This window comes from Aspergillus luchuensis, chromosome 1, assembly GCF_016861625.1.
Source record: "Aspergillus luchuensis IFO 4308 DNA, chromosome 1, nearly complete sequence".
In the NCBI taxonomy this organism is placed as follows: Eukaryota; Fungi; Ascomycota; class Eurotiomycetes; order Eurotiales; family Aspergillaceae; genus Aspergillus; species Aspergillus luchuensis.
This window is the reverse complement of record NC_054849.1, coordinates 1,474,120-1,494,502: the sequence shown is the minus strand read 5'-3', so window position 1 is coordinate 1,494,502 and position 20,383 is coordinate 1,474,120. Positions and strand designations below refer to the sequence as shown.

At 49.0% G+C, this 20,383-nt stretch overlaps 8 protein-coding genes across 8 annotated transcripts; 7 read left to right on the top strand and 1 right to left on the bottom strand.

Moving 5' to 3' along the window:
* Positions 1-766: 766 nt before the first annotated feature.
* On the top strand, positions 767-1,528 carry AKAW2_10517A (uncharacterized protein; the record flags this gene model as incomplete). The annotated part of the gene is made up of 2 exons (XM_041688068.1): positions 767-967; positions 1,067-1,528. The coding sequence occupies 2 exons, from the start codon at positions 767-769 to the stop codon at positions 1,526-1,528; spliced, it is 663 nt and encodes a 220-aa protein (XP_041537237.1).
* A 3,021-nt stretch (positions 1,529-4,549) lies between these two features.
* On the bottom strand, positions 4,550-5,386 carry AKAW2_10516S (F1F0 ATP synthase subunit g; the record flags this gene model as incomplete). Its single annotated transcript, XM_041688057.1, has 3 exons — positions 4,550-4,799; positions 4,860-4,944; positions 5,125-5,386. The coding sequence occupies 3 exons, from the start codon at positions 5,384-5,386 to the stop codon at positions 4,550-4,552; spliced, it is 597 nt and encodes a 198-aa protein (XP_041537236.1).
* Positions 5,387-8,940: 3,554 nt separating this feature from the next.
* Positions 8,941-9,213, top strand: AKAW2_10515A (uncharacterized protein; the record flags this gene model as incomplete). Its single annotated transcript, XM_041688046.1, has 1 exon — positions 8,941-9,213. One exon carries the CDS (start codon positions 8,941-8,943, stop codon positions 9,211-9,213), a length of 273 nt encoding a protein of 90 aa, XP_041537235.1.
* A 1,583-nt stretch (positions 9,214-10,796) lies between these two features.
* Positions 10,797-11,825, top strand: AKAW2_10514A (intradiol ring-cleavage dioxygenase; the record flags this gene model as incomplete). Its single annotated transcript, XM_041688035.1, has 1 exon — positions 10,797-11,825. The coding sequence occupies one exon, from the start codon at positions 10,797-10,799 to the stop codon at positions 11,823-11,825; it is 1,029 nt and encodes a 342-aa protein (XP_041537234.1).
* Positions 11,826-13,746: 1,921 nt separating this feature from the next.
* On the top strand, positions 13,747-14,975 carry LAD1_1 (NAD(P)-dependent alcohol dehydrogenase; the record flags this gene model as incomplete). The annotated part of the gene is made up of 2 exons (XM_041688024.1): positions 13,747-13,913; positions 13,982-14,975. The coding sequence occupies 2 exons, from the start codon at positions 13,747-13,749 to the stop codon at positions 14,973-14,975; spliced, it is 1,161 nt and encodes a 386-aa protein (XP_041537233.1).
* Positions 14,976-15,367: 392 nt separating this feature from the next.
* Positions 15,368-15,828, top strand: AKAW2_10512A (uncharacterized protein; the record flags this gene model as incomplete). The annotated part of the gene is made up of 2 exons (XM_041688013.1): positions 15,368-15,570; positions 15,642-15,828. The coding sequence occupies 2 exons, from the start codon at positions 15,368-15,370 to the stop codon at positions 15,826-15,828; spliced, it is 390 nt and encodes a 129-aa protein (XP_041537232.1).
* A 435-nt stretch (positions 15,829-16,263) lies between these two features.
* Positions 16,264-19,166, top strand: agdC (putative alpha-glucosidase; the record flags this gene model as incomplete). Its single annotated transcript, XM_041688002.1, has 7 exons — positions 16,264-16,474; positions 16,524-17,128; positions 17,181-17,424; positions 17,485-17,556; positions 17,605-18,075; positions 18,124-18,232; positions 18,278-19,166. 7 exons carry the CDS (start codon positions 16,264-16,266, stop codon positions 19,164-19,166), a joined length of 2,601 nt encoding a protein of 866 aa, XP_041537231.1.
* A 696-nt stretch (positions 19,167-19,862) lies between these two features.
* On the top strand, positions 19,863-20,312 carry AKAW2_10510A (uncharacterized protein; the record flags this gene model as incomplete). The annotated part of the gene is made up of 3 exons (XM_041687991.1): positions 19,863-20,037; positions 20,112-20,185; positions 20,259-20,312. The coding sequence occupies 3 exons, from the start codon at positions 19,863-19,865 to the stop codon at positions 20,310-20,312; spliced, it is 303 nt and encodes a 100-aa protein (XP_041537230.1).
* Between the last annotated feature and the right edge of the window lie 71 nt (positions 20,313-20,383).

Here is a 20,383-nt window from a genome sequence, read left to right as displayed (position 1 = left end):
GACTTCTGCAGCATTCCCGACCCTGAATGCCACATACCTATGGTAGGTAGCACGACCACTTTCAACGGTTGAGTCTCCACACCAAACTGCGAGCTTACACTGCTTCACAATGGCAGTCGAATCATAACATTGCAATATAGTATTCGGATGATCATGTCGGCCTTGAGATGGAATGGATTCCATAATAGCACTTTCAAGGCTTCCACTCCGTATATCAAATACTCAGTAATCTCAAATAGCAGGTCTGTTCAGCCGCATAACCCTTGCGACATGGTATGGACAGCTTCATAGCCAATAACAACGCGGGCTCAGTACGTCCCACGAGTCAGCGTCCATATTTGGGAGGCCACTGAAAATGCCTAAGAATGATTGGCTACCAAGACATTGGTAGAGCGCATGCCGTACTTTATAACCCTCTCCTAGGATGCTCCAAAGAAAGGAGTCATGATCTCTCCGTGTTGACTTGCGAAAGGGAAGCGCATAGGATGTAGATGGATAGATCGGAGGGTGGAGACAACAAAGAGTAGTTGCTGGAGCCTTCGATGAGCCAGGCATCAATCAGGCAGCGAACCCGGTCAGCCACCGATGACATATGACGACGCTCGGCACCGCCACCAGCGATAAGTGATATTGGATTCTACGCCTGTACTTAATACAAACAAATATGATGCTCAGTGCTTAACTCACTCAAAATACTGCTTCTCTATAAGTCAAATTGTCTACCTTCAATCTCTAATCAACAAGCGCAAAGAACCTAGCAATCAACATGGTTATCGGTCTCCTAGCAATTACCGCCATCCCCACCGTGACCGGCGTGGCCATGGGGGTGAGTGAACAGCGCAAAGCAAATGAGAGGAAGAATGATGAGCGACGCATGGCAAAGTTTAATATCGATGTCGCACCACCACCAAATGAGGAACCTGACGATGAGGTACAAGGGTTACGGGTGGTGCTGAGGGACTTCAAGGTACGATCAAGTGTTTCCGCTGCGATATAGTTCTTATTCTTTGTTGTTTTGTATGTCAAGTGAGTCTGATTAGCTGACTGATTTATGTTAATCTAATAGGTTTATCTCGATGATCCTGTGCCCTCGAAGCGAAAAGTCCCCGCGCACACCGCGGCAGCGTTTTATATTGAGTATCCAGAGCCAGACCATATGAAGCACCTCAAGCGGGGATTTGGATTGGCAACCACCATTTCAGATAACCCGCCGATGTTGGGTTGGCTATACGCGGATAGTAACACACATGAAATGAAGTATGGAAACCGGTCATCGAGTTGCGATCATGTTGTTGGGCCGTGGGATTGGGAGGATGAGGAGACCACGGTGACACTGGAGGAGAACAGACAATTTGTGGCAGTGCAAGAAGACGATGGCTGTTGGGCGCTATACTACGATCGCGATGGCGATGATCTAGAACGTGTATTGGAGGAACAGGGAAAATTGGATAATGATTTCCAACCCTTGCGATTGAAGCGGAACCTGATTGAAGAGCCTGTACAAAAAACAAAAAATGATAATTCGTGATCTATATTGAAGTGCTGGTTTGGGGAATCGTAAGGTAGACTTTTCATATTTGTACAGAAACACCAACGGGTTAAGCACAACCCACATCCATAGGAGCCTAGTCCTCAAGTCCTTGCCAGCCCTGGTTGTCGTCGTCACTGCCAGACTCTGCGCCTGACTGTGGTTGAGATTTCCTGTTGCGGCTGGCTGAGATAAGAGCTTTCTTCTTGTTCTCCTGGCGTCTCTCGTAACCACTCTTGGTACTAATCCTCATCTTCTTGTCGTCCTTCGTGCCTTGGGTCTGCCTGGCCTTGACGCCGTGCTTCTTGAGCTCCTCCTTCTTCTTCTTGCTGAGGTCCGGAAGAGCATCCAGCAGCCACTTTTGTACCGACTTCTCTTCATTTGTGCCCCGTAGCTTCTCGCTGACGTCAATTACATTGGCGATGCTCTTGACATAAGGAATGTCCTCCTTGGTGTAGTATGTGACTGCAATGCCACCTTCACGGCCAGCTCTTCCCGTCCGTCCAACACGGTGGACGTAGACGGCAGCGGAATTCGGGATATCGTAGTTGACAACCCCGTTGATACCTCTGAAGTCAACGCCACGGGCCAAGAGATCTGTGGTGACGAGGATCCAGATTTCACCCTTTCGGAACTGCTTCATAATCTCGGAACGTTGGCCGTCTGATAGCTCAGAGTGGAGAACAGCTATACGTGACGAGCCACCCGCCTCGGGAGGAATATCGTAGCGCAACTCTGAGTGTAATGCAACTGCTCTGGGAATTGTCTGAGTAAAGATCAAGAAAGGTGGGCGTAAACGGATATCCGTAGATGATGCTGCGGCGGGGTGCAGGAGCTGACGAAGACCGAGCAGCTTTCCTTGCTCCGTGGCAGCATAAACCAGCTTGTGCTTGATATTTGGAATGGCAGAGTCCTTGAGGCCAACCACCAGACGAAGCAGGGGATAAGACTTGGTCTCGCTTAGAGTGTCTTTTCGTTCCTTGATTGTTGACTTAGCGAGGTCTTCAACATTCGACCCCATCGTCGCTGACCAGAGACTTGCTCGGAGCTCAGGATGCGTGCAGGAGCGCCAGATGTCAAGTGTTTGGTCGCGGAACAGAGGGTCCAGGAGAACGTCCGCCTCATCCAGAACCACATTCCTCACCAGAGGGAGAGTCGCCAATGGTTTCGTCCGGTTTGCAGAGAGCGCGTTAACCAGAAGCAATGGTGTTGTTACGAGAATGTCGCTCTTGGTGACGGGCGCCTTCCCTTTGCTGTTCTTTGCTGTAGCCTTTTCATCATCTTCAGAGCCCGACGATTCCGAATCATTTTCATCCAGAAGGTCTTTGCTATCGTCTTCGTCATCGCGTTCTACCACACGCATGCCCTTCTTCATCAGAGTGATCTTCACGCCGGTTCCCAGAGCTAACTTTCGGCCTTCGTTGACAATTTGGCTAGCAAGCTCCTTTGTCGGAGCAATCACAACAGACAAGATACCCCGTTCCTCCGGCTCTTCGTGATGGTGCCGGACAATCTTGTTGATCACCGGAATCATGAATGATAGCGTCTTGCCACTTCCTGTAGGCGCAACGACCAGAAGATCCGGTTCGATACTCTTTCCAGTGCCCGACTTCTGAGCCACCGATTGGTCACCGAGCAAAAGAGGAAGACTTCCTAGTTGAACTTCAGTAGGAACAGTAAAGCCTTGCTCAGCAATGTTTTCCGCGAGTCGTCGGGAAATGTTGTACTTGGTGCGCAGCTGTTTGAAGGAAACCAAGGGCTCCGGAAACAACCGCCGGGCTTTCTTCTGCTCTTTCTTAGTGAGCGTTTGAGCGGGTTCCTCTTCCTGCTGCTTTCTCTTCTTCTTTTTCTTCTTAGATTCCTCTTTCTGAGGCTGAGTGGGTTGGACTTCCTCAAAGTCACGCATATCAGTGACCTTGATCTTGTGAGAGTTCAGGATCGTCCGGCGCTCGACTTCATCCATCGAATCATCGCCTTCGGAATCAGATGCATCTTTCTGCTCAGACGGTCCACCCTCATCCTTTTTCGCCGATGCGCTGGCCGCAGACCGTTTACCTGAGCCGAAAAAATCTAGATCGCCAGCATTTCCATCTTCTGCATCCGAATCACCTGCGGCTTGCGTGCGCTTCCTCTTTTTCCCGGAAGCATTTGACTCCAGAAGCTTTTCGTCACGGAAAAGCTGGGGGTTCTCGGCCTTGCCTTTGGAAGGCAGGGTCGAAGACAGGGTATTACCAGTCTTGAACTTGGTGGACCTTGTCAATAACTTGAACGCATCCATTTTTAGTTATATATGAACTAACAGTCCATACGACTAGGTATATTAGGTGGACACGAGCGTCCGAGTCCCAGCGATCGCGAGCTTGATATTGATGGTTGTCGAGTAAGTCGGACTTAATGAGGAAAAAGTTTCGATGCTGAAATTCTTTACCGCACGGGCCAATCAGAGGCAAGCAACCCTCACCTCCATCAAACGGATAATTCTCGAAGCTTTCAGTCATCGAGTCCCAAGATATTGAGTTGCTTGGTCTAACGCTCGTGCACTTGGTCTTATGGGATTAGCTACGTATATCAATAACGGACTTTGAAGTCCTCGTGCTTACTTCAGATCTAAATCTTCATCGTATCCCACTGACACCTGAGGCAGAAATCGAGCTCAAGTGTCGTGGCCACGACCGACTCTCAGCACAGACCGATTGAACTCTGTAACATGCCTACAGCTTTTAGATAGTCATAGCTCTGGGATACGATCATCAGTCACTTAACGCAGGGCCGCATTGATAGCAGAATGCCTGCCATGGTCTACAACATCTCCCCTTGAGCAGCCAGAATATTCAACCAAATAGCCGTCCCCATGCATGAACCTAAATCTAAGACAACAACAAATGAGACGTACCCAATTGCTCGTATCGCACAACCTCAGACAACAGTTTATTCCATCGTCTATCATACAATAGTACAGCACACAAAGGAAAACGGGAAAGGGAAGGAAGACAGGCTAAGTCACGAGTGCTTGGTATTTATCTAGTGGTGTCCGTGGTGCTCAGGCTGTCCCTTGTAGCCGACGATGTTCATCCGACCGATGATCTCGCCAACGGTGAAGAAACCAACGATCTCCGCAGCGGTGACACCAGCCAGAGCGATCTCCTTCTTGTTGGCGGTACGAACGCGGGAGATGATGTTCGAGGGAGCGAAGCTGGAGTTCTTGAAGGCGGCAGGGTTACGGAAGGCGTTGGTCAGAGGCTGGAAGTAAGCCTGGAAGGTGGCCATGTTGCTATAATCCGTATTAGTTGGCAAGGGTCACGGTTCGTTCAGATTAGTTGTGGGCGCTTACGGAGGAGTCATGTTCTGGCCACGGAAGACCAGCTTAGCAAGCTCGATTCCGACCTTCGAGTAGTAGACGGTAGGGGGTATCATGGCTGCATTGACACGACAGATGATTAGCAATGCTCCGAAAGATATGACAGAAATCCGGGGATGGCTCCACTCAAGGAGTGAATCACGACATGACGGCTGCCGGCAATGCCACCGTCATAGTATCATCCCAATGAATATTCGAAGGGGTTATTTGTTGCAAATAACATAAAGAGGCCGCTTACAATCGACAAAAGCGATGACTTTTCCGGTCCTTCCACCGACCTTCCTGAGGGCGCTACCGAGACCCTGGGCGGCGTTCGAGATGGCGGGGCCAGCCGTCGAAGAGACGCGAGAAAGACCCTCAGACGCCTTCGAGGCAGCAGAGGAAGCAGTCTCACCAGCCTTGGAAGCGGCTTCGGAGGTCGAAGAAGCGTACCTGACCGCAGACCTGCGGGTCAGGAACTGCGATTGCCGAAGCACGGCACGGGACGCCGTGGCGGGCATCTTGAAGACCACTGGGGGAGATAAAACGCTAAAAGGAAAGAATGACTCTGAAAAGTCGCAGGTGGAGGACAGAAGAGTCCAATGGCGGTAGGGTCAAGAGCCGGTGACACTGGATCGTCGCGCAATTGCAGGACCAGAATTGAGATTTGAAGTTCGGGAAGTTCAGGGAAGAGCCTCCACTTCCGTGTCACGTGCACTCGCGCTCATGCCTTGTTTATCAAACCATCACATCAACTCGATCTTTGCGAATCCAACACACTTGGCGATTTCCCTTCTTCCAATTGTCGATTCCGTCAATCGCAGATTGATACTACATCTACATTAACTTGGTCAAACTCTGTGGTCCGGTGTATCCTTGCAACATCCGAGGCTTCCGTTCTGCCGAATGGCCGTGCTAATTACCTCGCAATCGACATGTCAGTTTGAGCTGGCTAATCCAAAGATAGACATAACGTGCCCACCACATGTGGAAGCACTTTCATGCCAAATAGGAATTCTCAGTGGGTGGCTGACTGGATAACAAGGAGTATCAAGCTTCATGTCACGTCGCATCCAATCTAACCTATTCCCTAACACTATGCCTTGACAGCCACCGAGAGCCAGTCATATCACCTATAGCCAGCTACCGAGCGCTATCATACGAACTAGAGGACATGGATAAGTACATAGCGTGACCGGCTGTCTGGCAATCTCTCAAGAGGACCATTTGGGGGTCTTCGTTTCAGACACCTGTCGCGGCTAAGCGGACAGGCTATTGGATGTCAAACACTTCACATGACCCAGCACATATAATCACCTTGGATATCGTCACCTATGCCTACAGCGCGGCATCCGGATTTGCCAACGGCATGAATTCTTGATAAGTATAGGTGTCCACATATTTTTTTCGACAATGGACAAAATCCGGCAGTGATTATGCTAACATGGTCATCTTCGAACGGATATCGTTATGAGATTATTGATTCTCTTCGTATTGCACCTCGTGTTGACCTATGAGCACAAATAATCGGCTGCCTGTCATCTGAGGTGAAAGCAGCCTTCTGTTCCGACAAAGCCTTGGCGATGCTAGACATCATTGTTCGATTGGTTGCACGATAGCTTTATATCTCTTAGGAGCCTTCTTGGTAGTCACTGAACAAACAACAATCATTCCATGGATCATACAGCCTGACAGCTGCTCCATGAAACACTAGTAGCACACCCCCTCAAATATAATAATATTTGTTGGCTCTCTTCTCCTAGTTGTTCTACGTACAAGCCTCCTTAGATGAGAAACCTAGCAGACGACTGAACGAAATGATTGAAACAGGTGTACATACTGCTGACAACCCCAGCACAAGTACGAGACGAGACGTATGTACTGAATCACATCCAGTTCTTATGAGATACCATACACCAAACCCCCCTATCAGGGCAGCTTCTGGACTTCTCCCAAGTACCCAGAGTAGCACACCAACACACCAGCTCTATAATGCTACTCAAATCAGATGATATGGCAAAGCCCCTGAAGACCTTTCTGCCAGGAGATATGATCCATGCGATATCGATGGTAGGAAATATCTCTGTTATACTAAGGTACGTAAACCTAGCTTGGATCCACGGGCTTTTCCCAGGCTACTTCAATAGGGATAGTTGATACTAGGATAATAGTAGTGAGTAGGAGAACTCAAGCCTCTTTTCTTTATGGCAAGGGCCCCCGGTATTTGGCTTAGATGCCGAACCTCACAGCTTTCACATGGAGCCGTCAGGCAACGGCTCGTCGACGATCTTCAAACAGACAGAAGAGTAATCGTCTCTCTTGATGACCTTTCGTTGCTAGGGAGGGAGATGCTGGGCTCCATTGATCAATGTAAATAGGGAACGAGGGCGTGTGCTGAGAGAGTGGAGTCGCATTGAGGGTTTTCATGGTGATAAAGGCAGTGATGATATATACTTATATAGAGAGGTGGGGGTAAAATGGAGGGATATATTAGAGTTCTCTGAATAGCTTCTATGACTTATAAGTAGCAATCAATATACTAATATGATATACACTTTTCATGATTAATTCGACGAATCTTCTCATGTAGTTAGATTCCAGACTACTGAACGTATTGGGAAATCGCTATTCTCCTGTAGGGCCCGGTATCTCAGCCCAGAAGTAACCGCATTCTCGTCGACTGCTACTTTAAGCGGAGACCTAAATAGTACAGTACATTAAGTCACTTGGACTACTCTCCGGTAGGCTATCAGGATCAGCGCGAGTGCAATTTCACTAGCAATGGGACGCCGATTAACAATGGAGCCAAGCACACGTTTGCCCATATCAGGAAGCACGAGTGCTCATAATCGGGAAAACGGGCAAATGCTGTACAATTAGTATGGGAATCAGATCGAAGCAGCCTTGGTGCCAGGACTTCCAGATCAGGAGAAGTGAAAAGATAGACCGTCGGACTATTTAGTGTCCCAAATTCCATTCCCACTGTGGCTGATTGCTTTAGCCGACCAGTAGTCTAATCTGGAAAGTACTGTGGACTTATAGGGGTCAAAAAACTGTTGTTTGATGTCGATCTCAGCCCTCTGGGTTCAACGCATGGCTTTTGATCTGCTGATGAGGACCAAGGGTGGACCGATCCATGGAAGGGTTCTGGGAAGGATGGTTGGTGTTCCTGATATAGTCACGTGAAAAACCTAATATCGGAGATCCACATGCCGCTTAGTCACGAAGCGCCACCAACTTCAAGATTTCTCTTCACCTTTTTGCGTGTCGCGCCACGACGCAATCAAAGGTGGCTTTGCATTAGCAGTGCGCCCTGATCGTGCGACTGGTGTGACACCTACATCATCTCCGGCAGGAAAGCCCAGTTGAGGCTATTTTTACTGCGTGGCGCAGAACATCTGCTGTGTATACCCAAAACCAAGCCTTCAAAGGCGGATTAAGCTTTATCCATGCCACATCAATCAGGTTCTGGCAGCTGAGCATAGGATCATCTTCGCCATTCCACAGAAAATTGTCCGGTTGATCTGCCCTGCTATTTTTTATCGGCGGAAAATTGAGTTGCTCTATTGATTCTGGATCCGTTCCGTCGTCGGCACCACTCCGTGATGTTAACAAAATATCAATTCCCGCGAGGCATACAGACAGGCTCAGTTTCGCCCCTACTTGATCCTGCACACATACCTAGTTCAGCCCTCTCTAGTCCGTAATAGACAAGCAATGACAAGGCGCATCATAAATGCTTGCTGTTGGACACTAAATTGTCTGCCTAACAAGTGTATACGTAACGCTCATCGAAGCCAAGATCAGTGGGTCTCTCCACCGTAGACCATGGTCCAATTCTAGAATCAGAATTGAGGAAGACAACTTACTTGATTGGGCTCTCTAACTCTTCATAGTATGGCTCGTTTCATGAACAACGATGCTGAATGGATAGCCTTACATAGCTTTGGGCCCCATCTACCTGCTGTCCTTTGATTCTTAAGCCAGGTCTTCCCCTACGTTTGCTGTCTTTCTCTTGCATTGCATTTTCTGCACTTCAAACAATCAGAATCCAAAAGAAAAGACCAACCTCACAATGTTCGGCGACAGTATTTTCAGCTGGTTTAAGTCCTCCAAACAGGAGTCGGCCCCTGAGGCCACCTGGGACCCCAACACTGTTACGATGACCCAGCCTCAGAGCCCTGCCGGTCCTACCACTGAGGGTGTCGTTACCGGTCAACCTGTACGGTGTCATGCTGATCATAAGCTTTCTTTGTCTTATGATGCTAACATGAACAAACTAGATGCCCAACAACAACATGGATGTGAGCCTTCGTGGTGGTGGTCCTCCCCCCGGACCTGGCGGTGACGAGTAAGTAACCACTACTTGAACCCTCAACTACAATACATTCGTTAGATCGGAACTAACCATGCGTCTTGAATAGTTGCTGCTGCTGCCTCGACTGCTTCTGCTGCTGCGGTGACTGCTGTGGTCCCGACGGACCCCCTGGTGGCCCTGGCGGTCCGGGAGGTCCTGGTGGTCCTGGTGGCCCCGGTGGTTGGTAAAGAATACCAACGTCTACGATCATGTTTCTTTTCCTTCTTATCGTTTTTACTCGCCACGTTCGAACTTGATACCACTATACTGAATGTGATGTTGTGGCGCAATGGATGAGCGGGAGCTTGTTTGCCTGACGGAGGCCTTGTCAATGGCAGATAAGCTCTGTGTCATGGTTGTTTTGTATGATACTATGTCATTATTGGTTATGTTATATGCAAGACTCTCTCGAATTACTCGATCACCTATCTCTTGGGGAATACTTCAACGCCGTTGCCGCTTGGGGTGCAATTTCATACTATAAAGATTGTATTCTAGCCCAAAAGTGTCTACAACACGGCATAGAATGCAATGTTACCTGATCTAATTGGTTATATAAACCTGGTATAAATATCACAGGGCTTGCATAGATAGGATATTATATTCCGCGGCACTTAATGCACGAATACTAATGGAATTGCTATGAATACAGTGGAAATATATTCCTGCCTATGCCAAGTAGCACAGCTATGTGAGCCTTACGTGCATTTCGTCAAGATCAGGTACCCTGCATAGCTGACCGGTAACACAAGGCCGAGTATGGGCTGCATAGAAAGACTCGCTATTATCTACATAAGATGCAATATATTGGATTCCGTGGTACATGATCGACCTAATCTGGGAATCCAAGTGGGTTATAGTTATCTAGTTAAAAGCTATCGTGATTCGCTAAGAAAAGGAAAAAAAAAAAAAAAAAAAAAAAAAAAAGAAAAAAAGAAAAGAAAAGGCGTAGCCCGTGAGACAATAGATAAGAACTAGATTCTAGTTTTCACAGTGGATCTGGCATGCTCGAGCGCTTGAGAGCGCCTAACAAACGCTTTTTCTGTTTTACTTCCGAAACTGATGTCCTTGCAGTTAAATGAAATCATAATACCTTGGTTAACAACAACATAAGGTCCACGACAACAGTAAGGTACACAAAACACGTAATTGAAATCTACCAATAGAAGAAGATCATTTACTATCCATCCAACAGTGGTACTACTTGGCAACCTGCTGCTTCATTCCGCGGGCGTTTATCAAGACATCGGATATCATAGGTGGCTGGCTAGCTGCTAACCCTTGCCGCCTATCAAGCATAAAGCATTCCAATCATGTCACGCCCAACCCAAGTAATGATCATCTTCCACTCTCAACCAACCAGCATCCAATGATGTATAAAATTCTGTTCACGGTATCTCACCGCAAGAAGCAAGAGCAAATAATGATCACTAATGGAAGATTCTCCGGGAGGATAATAAATAGCGACGAGGGAGGGCCATGATAAGAGGTTGCAGCAGCAGTAGCAGCGAGCAGGATTTGACCGGGTGCACAACAGCCTACATAGGGGATCCTTCTTAGTATTTCGCCAAATCATGCATTTCTTCAGCTTCCTCGTTGCAGCTACCTTAGCCTCATTGGCCATCGCACACCCGGGCCCTCATAAAAAAGCCACGAGGGCCGAAATATCCCGTCGACAGGAACTGTCTTCTCGTTGCGCTCACCATGCCGGCGAATACAACGCAAAGAGATGGAAGAGGAGCCTGGAAAAGCGGCAGAATATTACGACTATCGAGGCCACAACGGAAGCACCTTACTATAAGACGATTCAGAATGAAACCTGCGTGCTTACGCCCGACGTGACTCCCGGACCTTATTGGTGGACAGAGTCTCAGACACTTCGGCAGGATATTAGGGAAGATCAGCCAGGTGTGCCGCTGTCGCTTGATATTGGGGTGATGGATATGGCGACATGTGGACCCTTGGAAGGGGTGCTCGTGGACGTTTGGCACTGCAATGCTACGGGCAAATATTCAAGTTTTACTGGGCTGCGAAATGACATCCCCAAATCTGAAACGCTACAAGAGCTTAACCTGACCTGGTTTGAGCCTGGACAGTCGGATATTCATACGGATAATCAGACTTGGTTGCGGGGCATGTGGCCGACGGATAGTAATGGGATGGTGGAGATGAAGACTATTTTCCCAGGTCAGTTGTACAACAATTCTCTGGGAATTTATAGACATGCTGATATGAGGAGTTTGAAACTTGCAGGCTTTTACTTCGGGAGATCAATCCACATTCATATTCAAGTGCATACCGACTGGGTGCTGAGAGATAACGGCACCCTGGCGAGTGGGAATACCGTGAGCACGGGGCAGGTTTTCTTCGATGAAGAACTTGAGCAGGAGATTATGGCGTTGGAGCCGTATTCTTCTGTGACAGGGATTCAGCGACTCGTTAATGGTCTCGATGACACGTTCCACAATGAAAATACCGATGGGTATAATGCGATTGTGTCGGTGGTTCCCATGGATGGGGTCGATGTGAGGAATGGGATGATCGGGTATATTACTGTTGGTGTGGATACAGAAGCTGTAGACCCTGAATTCCCGGTTCGATAAACTTGAGTCAGCTGGAACAGCTCCAGTCTGGATTGATAAAAGTGTGGTGGCTATGTTCTTGATGAAATTACCCGATATGATAGAGTTGGATAGAATTATATGAAACGCCTAGCTTGAATGATAGACAAAGCTCGCCTTTACTTGAGTATGCGAGTCATAAAACCAATCAGTGATCAACGTACTATTGCTATTAGCTCCAGGACAGGGATTGATTTAGCTTCTTCCAGAAGGATCTGTGAAGCTCCACAGTTGGGCCCTCTTGTACTTCGAGCTACATCAAAATGTCATATGGATTCCTGTGTTATTATGTTGATAACTGGGTCAGATATCCATGTTTTGTGCCTAAGAATGATGAGCCAGCATGCTACCTCCAGTATTGCTATTCTCGGCTTCAACGAGCCTGTATCTCAGCAGCAGGAGTGAAATTCACTTTGTCCAAACAGTATTCAAGGACTCAAGGAAGACCCTGTAAGGCTGCATTTAAGGTATCCTTGAACTGTAACTAGAAACATTAGCTGAAAAAAATCTATGAGCCAAGTCAATCGTCCATCGAGGCATTTAACCGATTGCCCTATACAGCATGTCGATGCATACTATGTTCCTCGTTTGAAGATCCTGTCGCACATGCGTTTGGTTCAAATAGATTGCCATCACTCTCGACTAGACTTCCATTTGGCCATACTCACAGCAACAGCATTATACCCGCAATATAACCGTAACTCCGAGTGCTGGACGACCTTGCATAACAGGGATAAAAAAGAAGAGATGGTGGATACGACTCCTGTAATGCTCCACCACTGGGTGGATGGATCGAGTCCCGCCCACCGGAGAATTGCCACTCCGGGTAAATAAGTGGGTTGAAGTGTGCTCTTCTGGGTCAACAATCCGAAACGAGGTGGAAGCCGTGACTTTCCGATGAATGATTGGGGAGAATGAAGTAGCTAGAGGAATTATGTCTGGGGTGAAGCGGATGGAGGGTCTAAGAATAGACCGATCAAATAACCTTGTCTGGATGATTTAACCGAGTAGATGTTGTAGATGCTACCGCATCTACCTCCTGGGCAGGATTGGACCGGAGAATGACTGCGATTATATCATGTAGAAGCATCATAGCAGGGATGACTGTATTGTGTATATTGAAGGTGACGATCATCGTCTGATGTGTTTCTTCTCTAACAACCTCTTCAATATTGTTCCATCACTACCAGTTACTCACTCCTGTTGCCCTAAACACCCGGCTTTGCACTTGGAGGGAACAGAACCGACGCCCCGATAAGACGGAGATAAGAGCCCCCACCGGTCGGATTCCACAGAAAGCATAAGTTTTCGACTTGAGCAACCTATCCATTGCAAGGAAGGCTGCCCAGAAAGTTCTCTAGGCAAGCCACTGTTTCTCCAAAGCTTACCTGTGCACCAAGCTCGTGTTTATAAGCACACTATCCAGGGTAGCAAGTGCGACATCGTGGCTCACGGATGGTGTTTTTGGAATGCGACCGCCGGGCAGTCTGGCCCAATGGGGGAGAATCCCATAAATCATGCCCCAGACCGAACCCCGCGCTTCGAGGGGCCACCGGGTAAATGCCCTTCTTAGCTTCTATCCACTTTCTAACCCATCATCAGTAAGCCCATGATGGACCCGTCGCGTTACTGCGATTTGGCAATGCTCCTATCGGTGGCGAAGGAACCAGCTACTTGCAGCCTCTCACATTGAAGAAAAGATCATCCCTGAGCTTTTTTTTTTTTTTTTCCTTTCTTCCCCTTCCTTCAATGATGGAGGGGTAGACCGCTGTTACAAAGTACTTAAGCCCGGTAGATCCTCTTTCCGCTTGCTTTCCCATCCTGCTCATCCCTTGCGTTCACCTCTTGCGAACTTTTTCCCTCCTCCCCCCTTAGTATCTCCCCTTCATTAGATTAGGTCATCATGGCTACCGCAACTGTTCTTGAGAAGGCGAACATTGGCGTGTTCACAAACACCAAGCATGACTTGTGGGTCGCTGACGCGAAACCCACGCTCGAGGAGGTCAAGACCGGCCAAGGATTGCAGCCTGGTGAGGTTACAATCGAGGTTCGCAGCACCGGAATCTGCGGGTATGTCTTCCGTCCCTCTCACGACTGGCTTCGTATTTCCTGGCTAAACATTGGTCATCAACATCCAGGTCCGATGTGCACTTCTGGCATGCAGGCTGCATTGGGCCTATGATCGTCACAGGAGACCACATCCTGGGTCACGAGTCCGCGGGACAAGTCGTGGCTGTTGCGCCCGATGTCACCTCCCTCAAGCCTGGCGACCGTGTCGCTGTCGAGCCTAACATCATTTGCAACGCTTGTGAACCCTGCCTGACTGGTCGCTACAACGGTTGTGAAAATGTTCAGTTCCTCTCCACCCCTCCCGTCGACGGACTGCTGCGTCGCTATGTCAACCATCCCGCTATTTGGTGCCACAAGATTGGTGATATGAGTTATGAAGATGGTGCGCTCTTGGAACCTCTGAGTGTTTCTCTGGCGGGTATTGAGCGTAGTGGCCTTCGCTTGGGTGACCCATGCCTGGTCACTGGTGCTGGGCCCATTGGTCTCATCACCCTGTTGAGTGCTCGTGCGGCTGGAGCTAGCCCCATCGTTATCACCGACATTGATGAGGGTCGGTTGGAATTCGCCAAGTCGCTGGTCCCTGACGTTCGCACCTACAAGGTGCAGACTGGCCTCTCTGCTGAGCAGAATGCCGAAGGTATCATCAACGTCTTCAACGATGGACAAGGCTCGGGGCCTGGCGCTTTGAGGCCTCGCATTGCGATGGAGTGCACTGGTGTGGAGAGCAGTGTGGCTTCGGCCATCTGGAGTGTCAAGTTCGGCGGCAAGGTCTTCGTCATTGGCGTCGGAAAGAACGAGATGACCGTTCCTTTTATGCGTCTCAGTACTTGGGAGATTGACCTTCAGTACCAGTACCGGTACTGCAACACCTGGCCTCGCGCGATCCGCTTGGTGAGGAACGGTGTTATCGACTTGAAGAAGCTTGTGACGCACCGCTTCCTCTTGGAGGATGCGATCAAGGCCTTCGAGACGGCTGCCAACCCCAAGACAGGTGCCATCAAGGTTCAAATCATGAGCTCCGAAGACGATGTTAAGGCTGCTTCCGCTGGTCAGAAGATCTAAACAGTCGCACACTTGAGAACATACTTCAACTGCACATTTTTGGTGACTGGTCACCTCGGATACCTTTCGCATTCATGACACATATTTTTGATGACACTTGATGGATGGTTTATCCCATGTAACGTTTTCCTTTTTCGATGTTGTTAGAGATCCCTGCTGGCTGGAGGCATAGAGATGCACGTAGAATTCTATTCCTTCATGTTCAACTCTCACAGCATCTGCATTTGACATGTGTTGCAGGTAGAGTAGCTGTCTCCTCGCAATGACAGGCGTCCGCACAGAATAAAGCGGGAGAGTAACCCAGAGCTGTAGGTTGACTGAACACTTGGTCTTACAATCATTTGCGCACTCCCCAGGTCCTCAAGCTTCTGCCAGGGTACCCGACATGCTAGATGGGCGAGCTTTCCCTCGAGTGTCACAATATTACTATGTGCTCAATATCTTATGCCACTGCCACTTCAATTGTAAAGGCTTGCAGCACTTACATTAGCGACCGCCTCTTGACAGGTCAGAGCCACCTATCAGCTACAACTACGTATCAGGCGACCGAATCCGTTGCATCCGATGCTTTGTCTGACTCTTGGTGGGCTTTGGAGTAAGCAGAAATATTCACTTTTGCCCATGGTCTTTGAACGAGATCTGATCCTGATCCTTTGAATGTCTCAGTTTGTTTGTTTGCGGGGCGTCAAGCGGGGCACGTGGTGGGGAGAATGAGGAGAGCCACCATCCCCGTCACTTCCTCGGTTCCATCTCTCATACTACTATTCCCTGCCAATGCTTACCTGCAGAAAATCAGGCCCACCATCCAAAGCATTACCAAGTGATATACCGATCCGACGTGTCCAAAGCCTAGGCTGCTGCACGAGATTCAATGGACGAGAATCGGTGTAAGTGACCCGAAATTATTCAGTCCCTGCATCAGCCCCAAGCCGATAGCGGCGAAGATCCCCGATATTTGACCGAGCTGGGACGACCATAGACTCACATTGTCTTCTTTAGGCAATCGTCTCCACGTTGCTCGGCTCTTCTCCCCTATGAATATTGCTTTTTCTCATCGCACTGCTCGGCTCATTCCGCCTCTTTGTCAGTTACATTCCTTGGCCTCGCTGATTGAATCTGCGGGGTCCGGTCATACCGCGCAACGCCACATTATGCACTTCCGCCAACACGCCATGCATTCAATGTCATCAGTCCGTGCCCAAACACATATAAGCCGCTGTGACCTCCCGGTTTGGATACGAACTCAAGGCTTGCTGTAGTCTGGGGTAATCCTAGAGCCAACGTCACAATGTTGGGGCCTTTGCTTTTTCTCTTACCCCTTGTGGGCGCCGCTGTCATTGGTCCCCGGGCAGGCAGTCCGAGTTGCCCCGGGTATAAGGCGTCCAATGTGCAAAAGTCTGCTAGGTCTTTGACTGCGGATCTGACTCTAGCTGGTGCGCCCTGTAATAGCTATGGCAAGGACTTGGAGGACCTCAAGTTGCTTGTGGAGTATCAGACCGGTGAGTGTTCTCGTATGAATCAAGAGATCCTGACTGACGGCTTTCCCAGATGAACGGCTACATGTTATGATCTATGATGCCGACGAAGAAGTCTATCAAGTTCCTGAATCGGTCCTTCCGCGCGTGGGCAGTGACAAGGACTCTGAGGACAGTGTTTTGGAATTCGACTATGTGGAAGAACCGTTTTCGTTCACTATCTCCAAGGGAGATGAGGTCCTGTTTGACTCTTCGGCATCCACCCTGGTTTTTCAGTCGCAATATGTCAGGCTTCGCACCTGGCTGCCCGATGACCCGTATGTGTATGGTCTCGGAGAGCACTCTGACCCTATGCGTTTGCCAACGTACAACTACACGCGGACCTTGTGGAACCGCGACGCGTATGGCACTCCGAACAACACCAACTTGTACGGCAGTCATCCTGTGTACTATGATCATCGTGGAAAGTCCGGAACTCATGGAGTCTTCTTGCTGAACTCTAATGGTATGGATATCAAGATCAATCAGACCACAGATGGGAAGCAGTACTTGGAATACAACCTTCTCGGTGGTGTTCTGGACTTTTACTTCTTCTATGGAGAAGATCCTAAGCAAGCGAGCATGGAGTACTCAAAGATTGTCGGTCTCCCGGCAATGCAAAGTTACTGGACCTTCGGTGTACGTTCTCTTCCTAATATTGTGATATTCCAACCGTATGCTGACTCTTCAGTTACACCAATGCCGTTATGGATACCGCGATGTCTATGAACTCGCCGAAGTGGTCTACAACTACAGCCAGGCAAAGATCCCATTGGAGACGATGTGGACCGATATCGATTACATGGACAAGAGGAGGGTATTCACACTTGATCCTCAGAGGTTCCCGTTCGAAAAGATGCGGGAGCTGGTAAATTACCTCCACAATCACGATCAGCATTACATTGTCATGGTCGACCCGGCTGTGAGCGTGAGCAGTGAGTAACTGGATCATACCCACCTATCCTTGCCGCTTCCGGCTAACATGTACTTTTCAGATAACACGGCATATCTCACCGGTGTGAGAGACAATGTTTTCCTTCACAATCAGAATGGTAGTCTGTATGAGGGTAAGTAAGCACATCTGCCATACCTAGCAGCATAGCTAAACTCTACAGGTGCTGTTTGGCCTGGTGTGACGGTCTTCCCAGACTGGTTCAATGAGGATACTCAGGATTACTGGACTGCACAATTCCAGCAGTTCTTTGATCCCAAGTCAGGAGTCGATATCGACGCCCTGTGGATTGATATGAACGAAGCATCCAACTTCTGCCCGTATCCTTGTCTTGACCCAGCGGCCTTTGCAATCTCCGATGACCTCCCACCTGCAGCACCGCCTGTGCGGCCAAGCAGCCCGATTCCACTACCTGGGTTCCCGGCGGACTTCCAGCCTTCATCCAAGCGATCTGTTAAGAGGGCGCAAGGTGATAAAGGGAAGAAGGTCGGGTTGCCCAATCGCAACCTCACTGACCCGCCGTACACAATCCGGAATGCCGCAGGCGTACTCAGTATGAGCACTATCGAGACGGATCTCATTCATGCAGGTGAAGGGTATGCCGAGTATGATACGCACAATCTTTACGGAACAAGTAAGTCTTCGAACATTTGTATGTATGATCCGCCATTGACAGTTTTAGTGATGAGCTCTGCTTCCCGCACGGCTATGCAGGCTCGCCGTCCCGATGTGAGGCCTTTGGTCATCACTCGCAGTACATTTGCGGGTGCTGGAGCGCACGTAGGACACTGGTAGGTCTACCATAGTTTTTGCTGTCACATCGCTAATTTGTACAGGTTGGGCGACAACCTTAGCGATTGGGTTCACTACCGGATCTCCATCGCGCAGATCCTCTCCTTCGCATCGATGTTCCAGATCCCAATGGTTGGAGCTGACGTGTGTGGGTTTGGTAGCAACACGACGGAGGAATTGTGTGGCCGATGGGCGTCACTTGGTGCCTTCTATACGTTCTACCGCAATCACAACGAGCTAGGCGATATACCGCAAGAGTTCTACCGCTGGCCCACGGTTGCGGAGTCCGCCCGCAAGGCCATTGACATCCGGTACAGGCTCCTCGATTACATTTACACTGCTCTCCACCGGCAAAGCCAGACCGGCGAGCCATTCTTGCAGCCTCAATTCTACTTGTACCCTGAGGATTCAAACACCTTTGCGAACGACCGACAGTTCTTCTACGGTGACGCCGTTCTGGTCAGCCCTGTCCTGGATGAGGGATCCACCTCAGTCAACGCATACTTCCCGGATGACATTTTCTACGACTGGTACACAGGAGCAGTGGTGCGCGGACACGGAGAAAACATCACGCTCAGCAACATCAACATCACCCACATCCCTTTGCACATTCGCGGTGGAAACATCATCCCTGTCAGGACGTCCAGCGGCATGACGACCACTGAAGTTCGCAAGCAGGGCTTCGAACTGATCATCGCACCCGACTTGGATGACACCGCATCCGGCAGTCTGTATTTGGATGATGGAGACTCGTTGAACCCGTCATCTGTGACGGAGCTCGAGTTCACGTACAGCAACGGGGAGTTGCACGTCCAGGGTACATTTGGACAGAAGGCCGTCCCCAAGGTGGAGAAATGTACCTTGCTGGGGAAGTCAGCGCGGACGTTCAAGGGCTTTGCACTCGATGCTCCTGTGAACTTGAAATTGAAGTAGTCAACACGTTGTATTGGAGTTGTGATGAGAGGGGGTAAAAAGTAGTTAATTAGTGTCTCAGACAGATCGCTTACATCGTGCCCTTACAGCTGAATCAGATGATTGACATCTCACAATAAGCATAAACTCTGTTGCAGCATACATTAGCACGTAGCCACTAGCCAGGGACGGGACAGGACAGGAAAAGCCAGTGGCAGGGGATCAAGGGATAAGGGATAGAGATACTACTACCCACCAAGGCAGTGAACATTCAAGCCGCGCCACCATAAGGATACTGTCCAATCCTCTGCAGAGGAAGAAATAGCCGCATAATACATGGGATCAACAACAAGCCAACACTTAAATCAACAATTACAGTTTCCCATCCACACAACCTCAACCCAATCTGCTACATACATACATACATACCATGTCCAGTGCCAGCCAGCCGCCATGCCTCGAACCCGCAACGCAAGGGATCAAACAAGGACAGGACACGCGTCTTGGGTACATACTACGCACATTGCACGTACCTTGCACACATCCACTTATCCCTACTACACGAGACAATCCTTATTTCCGGGGTATTTCATTTCAAATAAATAAATACCCTACCGGATCACCTCACTGACAAGCAGAATTCCGCCATCAATTCCTCCATCTTCATCTTTCTCTCTATCATCTTGATTTAAACCAAGAAAGGAATTAATTGATAAAATGCATCTCAAATCCATCCTCCTCACACTCGCCGCATCGACGACCCTCGTCGCTGCCGGCAGCGACTACTATTGTCTCATGGCGCAGGACGGCACGGGCATGATCCAGAGCCCGTACTGCTGTGATAGTTTTTCTCCTACGCCGGGAGATTCGATTGCTCAGCAGGGGGAGAATTGTATGTTAAGCAGCAGCAGCAGCAGCAGCATACTTTTTGATTGTTGAGTGGGTGGATGCTAATGTTTGTTGCAGGCCAGTCGATGGATGGATATGAGTGGGTGGATCAGTGTCCTCAGGGTGGGACTGTTAAGTGTTGTTATACTATTGTAAGTGCTGTCACGATCTTTTAAGATGGTTATGGTAGGGGTGATATGCTAATATTGGTGATGATGAATGTAGGGTCCCGAGTTCATCTGCACAGCAGAAGCAGAGCAGAACACGGATGATGATTGAATCAACTACTATTTACTGTAGATCATTGGAAAAGGAAACTTGAAGGGGGAGGGATATACACTACTGTGCAC